The sequence below is a fragment of the Setaria italica genome, chromosome I (assembly GCF_000263155.2).
Source record: "Setaria italica strain Yugu1 chromosome I, Setaria_italica_v2.0, whole genome shotgun sequence".
NCBI lineage: Eukaryota > Viridiplantae > Streptophyta > Magnoliopsida > Poales > Poaceae > Setaria > Setaria italica.
In genome coordinates this window covers 21,798,343-21,805,792 of record NC_028450.1, presented here as the reverse complement: position 1 = coordinate 21,805,792, position 7,450 = coordinate 21,798,343, and the positions used below count along the sequence as shown (strand labels likewise).

Below are 7,450 nucleotides of genomic sequence, written 5' to 3'. Positions count from 1 at the left end.
AGTTGCCACTCGTAAAAAACATTTGTTCTTGACCTAAAGCTGATGGCCACGTATGTCGCAAGATCCGAAAGGCTTTGGGGGAGCGAGAAGGCTCGATCATCTGATGTTGATTCCAAACGGTACTTCATTTTGTAATTCATATGGGTCAAGCAGTTACTTCAATCGAGTCAAAATAGTTGTTGCTTCCAAGTTAAATAGAAAGATAGGAAAACCAGCTTAGATAATAACCTCGTACCTCGCTGAATTTTGTTTATGTGTAGGAAATATAGCCCCATTAAACCATAGTTTGTGATTTTGGTGATTGAGTGACAACATAGTCATTGGGACTAACATGTGTATCAAGAATGAGCACTTGTAGGATTTCATAGGTTCCATGGATGCATCACAAAGAAAGATACTAAAGCCAAGACAAAGAAAGGAATGAATTGGACTTGTCCCATGAATAATTATTTTTAGGTTGATCAAATGGCTTGGATTTTTTTCTTTCATAAGCTTTCCATAGAGTCCAAGATCATCAAAATCAGACTCACGGAAGATGTGAGAACTTTCGATGGCATGAGCTATCCATGTTGGAAAGTTCTCACGGAAGTATTTTTCCAAGCTAAGAGGCTAAATGTTTGGAGAGTCACTAGTGAGGGTATGAAAAATAAAGGGAAATAAGAAAAACAATATGATGTGATTGCCAAGAACATTATCTTGTCCTCACTTAGTGAAAGTATTTTCAATCATGTACTTACTTGTGAAAATGTTAACAAGCTATGGATGACTATCAAAGAGAACAATGAGGGCTCAAAGGACGTATCTAATGAAAGATACGATGTTCTCATTGATAAGCTTAATAACTTTAAGCAACTTGATAATGAGAATCTCGAGGCTATGTACTCACGCTTAAATGTTCTTATGAATGAGATCAATGCTTTATGTGTGAAGAATATCAAGGATGCAGAACTCAATCGCAAAATCCTTCATAGCCTTCGGAAGCCGGATTATGATTTGGTGAAGGCAATTCTCTTTGAAATGAAGCTCGATGAGTTGACTTCAAATCAAATTCTAAACAAGATCATGGCATTTGAGTTTCGGCTAATGGACAAGCCCAAGATGCAACTCGAGGATAAGCCCAAAAAACCATCTTCTCCAACTCAAAGCCTTGCTCTTTCAAGTCAACAAGAGAAGAAGTTGAGGAAGACGGCAATTCATGGAAGCTCAAGTGAAGAAGAAGAAGATGATGATGATGGTGAAAGCTCCTCAAGTGATGAAGAAACCAAGTTCTTGGTAATTGTGTATGCCAAGAAGGTCTTCAAATACGTGAAGGAGATCAACATGTACGACTACAATGTCCACTTGAGAGAAGGACGTCATCATCAACAAATGAAGATCATGAAGATCAAGCACAAGAAAAAGGAGGAGAGGAAGCCCAAGTAAGAAGCACTCACCATCGTCCGTGAATGGATAAGCAGTGAAGAATCAAGTTCTTGTAGCTCCAGTAATAAATCAAGCAAGAACTTCACCACTTGCTTCATGCAAGGTCCCTCATCATCATCATCATCACATTTTTGCCTTATGGCCCGAGATATGGAAAGAAATGTAAGTGATGATGAATCTGATTCTCCTTCTATTGATGATCTTCTTGAGCTAATCCATGAGCAAAAAGGCTCATTAAGAAACAATCTAAGCAAATAAAAGAACTCAATGCTCTCAATGATGTTAACGCTACCTTTGCTACAAATTATGAAAATTTGTTGTGCAAATTTAACTTGCTTAGTAAGGAGCATGACGAGCTCAAATCTAAAATTGAGAGCACTGAAAATGAAACTAAGGATTCCTTGGAGCTAGATGAATCATCTATCTTTTGTGCAATTCCTATATCTAAGGTAGATGTTTCAACTTTTTGCATTGATTTACTTGATGAATCTTGCTCACTATCTTGCAATGAGAAATACTTTGAGAATATTGTTGTAGAACCATGTGATGATCTCATTGCCAAGGAGAATGATGAGCTCAAGCAAGAAGTGCAATGGCTCATGGGAAAATTGGCCAAGTTGAAGGGCAAGGACAAGGCGGACAATGTACAAGCCTCTCAAGACAAGAAGTGCAATGTCCAACCTTCTCAAGATAACCATGATTACATGGTGAAGAAGCTTGAGAAGGGAGCAACCGTGACTTTCTTCAATTGTCATAAAGAAGGCCACAAGTCCTACCAATGCTCTCAAGTGAAGAAGATGAGAAAAGATGAGAAAAAAAGATGAACTTCACCATCAAGAGCTCTATCATCTACACCAAGACCAACCGCAAGAATAAGGCCAAGAGCAACACCTACGTCATAAAGAAGAAGACCAATGGCAAGGTGATTGCACATAAGGTTGGGAAGATGTAGAAGGAGTGGGGTTGGAACTGACCCATTTGGGTTCCCAAGAAAGTGATCACCAACATGAAAGGGCCTCAAATGGTTTGGGTTCCAAAAGACACATGAAGCCCATGATCGGCTAGGGGGGATTTGGAGGCTTGGCTCACAAGAAAATAAAGGTTCAAGTCTAAAAAGCCAAGCTCACAACATTGAACATATATGCTCAAGTTCCCCATCCAAAGGTAATGGTAGCTAGAACCCAATTCAAGCATCATTGTAGCTCCATTGCCATGTCTATGATTGCATTGTGTTCTCATATGATATATATTGCAATGCCTAGTTATTTTGATATGGTAGGTTTCTTGTGTATCTCTCTAACCCATGAGCAACCTACATGGTTTGATATATGTGGTTCTTTCATGATACATGCTTTTTCACTTAGTATCTTTTGTATCATGAGCACATCCTATAGGGTTAGCTTCCCTTTTGTTGTCAAAAACAATATTCATACTCTTGGTTGGTGATTCAAATACTAAATGCAAACATTTAGGGGGAGCTTATCCTATGGTTTGTGATTTTGATACTAACTTTTTTACAAGCTTATCTTGTGTAGTCTCTTAATGGTGCGTTCCCGATCCAGTGCATCACACTAAGAGAATGTTATTTCACTCTCATTATGAATTAACAACTCTATAAGAGTGACTATAGCAATATGAGCATTCATGCTTATTGAGTCATATCCTTGCGAGCTTACATCTCATATATAAGTGCAAAGGCAATGCACTCATACATTCCTTATCCTTGTGGTACCTCATGTGTTTCTCTTGTTATCCTCTTTCAAGTGGTGTCATCTTCAAGTGATATCATTTTCAAGTGGCTCATCTCAAGTGGTGCCATCAAGGTAAGAGATATCCCCCGGAGGTATGCATTGCTTAATCTTCCAAGTGGTATTCTTGTCAAATCATTTGTCCTAGTATTTCATGTCGTTTAGTTGTGCACATGTTTTTCACACCATCATGTTGTGCACACACATAGGGGGAGCTCGCTAATGTCATGCTAGTTTCATGAATTATGGATCCATCCTAGTCATTTTTAAGTGGTATCTTCATTGGTACCATCACATGTGGATCATGGTTCATGAAGCTATCTCCCTAGGCTACTAATGTTTTCCTTTGAGCTATATTTGCAAGGTCATGGAGGCTTACAAATGGAAGAGATTGCCTTTTTAGCAATTTAATTCCAAAGGGGGAGAAATGTGGAATCAAAGCAAGAGCCAGTGCAAGAACCTATGTGTGAACATACATAGGACGAGAAATACAAGAAAAAAAGGGACAAGTACATCAAGGGAGAGTCATATAAAGATGTTCAGAGGGGGAGGTTGGACAATGGTAAGCATCCAAGCAAGTGTAAGTGGTTCAATTGGTCAATTTTTGCAAAATTATGCTTGCTTTAATTGTGTTGTCATCAATCACCAAAAATGGGAAGATTGTAGGGAACATGGCCCCATTAAGCCATAGTTTGTGAGTTTGGTGATTGAGTGACAACATAGTCATTGGGACTAACATGTGTATCAAGAATGAGCACTTGTAGATTTTCATAGGTTCCATGGATGCATCACAAAAAAAGATACCGAATCCGGGACAAATAGAGGAATGAATTGTACTTGTCCCATGAATAATTATTTTTGGGTTCATCAAATGGCTTGGATTTTTCTAGAATCTTGTATAATACTTCACAAGCTTTCCATAGAGTCCAAGATCATCAAAATCGGACTGCGGAGTAGAAAGTTATGCGCAAAATAAGATGTGCTGAAAAAAGAGCACAAGAAGTTCTGGTAGCAGAGGAACATCCGGTGCTTACAAAAATACACTTTACGGATGATTTGATGAATAGACAAGGGCATGCACTGGATCATCTGATGCTACCATCGGAGTTTGCATATTTACTTTGTCAAAATCTCCAGAGAGGTTGACAAATAGGTGAGGGGGGCACCGGAAGGTCCGACGCCTGAAAATTTGCATGCGTCGGACTTTTAGGTCATTCATCCAATGCTAAAAGTTGATCAAAAGGTCTGTATTTTTCTAGAATCCCATGTATAATTTCATAAGCTTTCCAACAAGTATAAGATCATTAAAAACGGAGTTCTGAGTAAAAAGTTATGGCCAAAATAAAGAGGGGCATACGGTAGCACCACTTATATGATGCTAAAAAATACATACCATCGGAACATCCGATGGTACACTTTAACTAACCATTGGAGCAACTAGCCTTGTGCGGCGGACGTGGAGACCCCCTTCGGAGAAGCTCCTTAGAGGAGACAGCATCAAGGTGACCGAGAGACTTGGCGTGAGCCTTATTGGTCGAGCCTTTTGTGGCAAGTCAAGGGGCACCTTGGGAGAGACTTGGTGACCGGGAAGCAATACTCAAACAATACTCTTGTTTGAGTGTTTCAACAATGTGGACTAGTGGTGACTTAGTACCTACCGATACCATGGGATAAATCCTTGTGTCAAGAGTTTGCTTCTATCCCTCCTTACGTTTCCGTATTTCATATGCAACCTATGTGCCTTTACTTTCCTAGAGTAGTATCTTGATAGGATTAGCTATAGGTTGTAAAACTTATTTTGGGATGAGGGTTTCACACTAGATCAATTGTAGCACATCTAGATAGCATGATCTAGTTTATATTTTGATGCAACTAGTGGAAGTCATAGGTTTAGCTTTTAAGTCGCCTAATTCACCATCTCCCTCTCTTAGGCTACGAGGACCGATTTCTCTTATTACGCTACCTTGGATGAAGGTGCCCATTTATTTGAGTGTGGTACCAGTTTACCGAGGGCAAGAAAAAAAATAGCAGAAAGTACTTAGACAAGTGTAGGGTGGCATGTACTGCAATTGAAAAAGGTTGACAAGGCTAAAGCAATAAATATTCTGAAACGAAGGAGTAATTGTTGATGATGGGTTGTAGTAGTAGCAGTTCACAATAAGGGTGTAGTGTAATTTATTTAGCAACGACAAAGATGGCAGGAGAAAGGAAAAGTGCTTAGAAACTCTGTGATGATATAGGAGTACTTGCTTTAAAATGATATACTTGCATTGAATCCACGAGAGTAATAGTAGAAATTCGCTGTATAACCGAATCACAATTCACAAAGAACATTTACACACATGCAACTTGTTGGTTGGATAAAATTCAAGGGTACAAAGCAGCTGTTATTTTTTTTTCTCTTTGAAAGAAAATGCTACAAAGCAACTTCACAAATCACTGATGTGGTTTTGATGCGTCAAACCGGCTTGGTTGAAACTTACAGGAGGTTAAGCAAAGATGTTGAGTCAAATTGGAGCCGGAAATGCAGATTTAGGCCTGAACCTGCTTCGGTTCTGCTCCCGAGGGGATGAAGCTGGCCTCAACCTCTGTCTTGTGTGCCTCAGCACCTAGGCCAGAGCCAGCGCCCGGGCAAGGCTGCTCATGAGCAGGTCTGCCGCGAAGCATCTCCAAGAAGAACTCAAGAAGAACAGGTTCGAACCCCGGCATCTTGGAGTATCCCGGGCAGTAGTTGATGTCCAGGATGAAGTACTTGGCGTTGCCGTCGGCGTCCCTCGCCCAGATCAGGTCGAAGTTGATGAGGTGCAAGCCCAGCGCCCGCCGGAGCTCGCGGGCGACCCTGTTCACGAAGTCCTGGGGTGGCATCTCGGCGTCGCCAGCGGCGGGGGGCGGGAGGAGGGAGATGTTGGCGAAGGGGGCCGCGGCGTCGGCGGCGAGGTCGTGCAGGCGCTCGTCGGGCACGTCCGGTAGGCTGCTCCGCATGACGCAGGTGGCGTGGTCGCCCACCACGTAGACCTTGAAGAGCACGCCGCCGTGGTTGACGAACTCCTGGAGCACCAGCGGCGCGCGGAGGCCGCGAAGGCCCTCGCGGCGGTAGACCAGGCACAGGTCGTGCGACGCGGCGCTGCCGTCGACCTCCACCGGCTTGGCGATCAGCGGGAACCGGAGGCCGCCGGGGACCGCGTCCGCATCGTCGCCGCCGGCCAGCGCCGCGGCGTCGCCGACGAAGACCTGCCTGGGCGTGGCCATGGCGCCCTCTTTCGCTACGCCGAGGCCGGCGACGACGTCGAGCATGGTGAAGCGGTCGAGGATGCACTCGATGGCAGCGGGCGGGTCGACGACGGGGACGTCCGGGTGGAGAGCGGAGAAGGCCTCCAGCTGCGCGCGCCACGGCTGGCCGTAGAGTTTGTGGACGATGAGGTCGAAGGGGCCCTGCTCGACGAGCGGGCGCGACGCGTCGACGGCCACGAGCCGGATGCCATGCCGCGCCGCGAGGTCAATGAACGACGGCTGGACGAAGGTGTCGTGCTTGTTGGGCAGCATCGCGTAGCCGATGGTGTAGGTGTGGTCTGCGGGGGAGGAATGCTCCGCCATGATCGAGCTTGATCCTGTTGCTTCAACTGCTCGTGTCGTGTCCTAGTGCAAAGTACACACTACATAGTGGATGATATGCCTCTCGCAACTTGCGGTCGTATATATGCATACCACACCACGGTAGCTTAAATAGCAGATGCGTGAGCTCACTTGCATTGGCACGACGAACACGTACAAGATAATAAAAAATTGGCAATGTGGGGGTAGGTGAGAATTGCGGACATATCTAATCCAAACTATTACCAACTTCAATCAGGTACTAATATGTACGATTTGGAGCCTTTTTACCATTGTTATTCAGGCTAGCTAAATTTTCGTGCGTCGCTACAGGTTAAAAGCTTGAAGGGGGTGTCGTTTCTTGAGGTAAAGTTTAATCTGTGTCACATCGATTCTTCGGAAGTTAATTAGAAGGACTAAATATGAGTTAATTATAAAACTAATTGTATAGATGGAGACTAAATGGGGAGAAATCTATTAAGTCTAATTAATCCATCATAAACAAATGGTTACTGTAGCAGCACATTATAGTCAAATCATGGACTAATTAGGCTTAATAGATTCGTCTCGCCGTTTAGCCTCCATCTATGCAATGGATTTTGTAAATAATCTACAGTTAATACTTCTAATTAGTATCTAAACATTCGATGTGATAGATGCTAAAGTTTAAGGGTAGGAACCAAACCTCC

General features: G+C 43.2%; 1 protein-coding gene across 1 annotated transcript; it reads right to left on the bottom strand.

Annotated features, from left to right (window-relative positions):
* Nucleotides 1-5,458: 5,458 nt before the first annotated feature.
* On the bottom strand, nucleotides 5,459-6,850 carry LOC101772461 (inositol-tetrakisphosphate 1-kinase 4). The gene has a single exon (XM_004952407.2). It carries the CDS (start codon nucleotides 6,762-6,764, stop codon nucleotides 5,703-5,705), a length of 1,062 nt encoding a protein of 353 aa, XP_004952464.1. The 5' UTR covers nucleotides 6,765-6,850; the 3' UTR covers nucleotides 5,459-5,702.
* Between the last annotated feature and the right edge of the window lie 600 nt (nucleotides 6,851-7,450).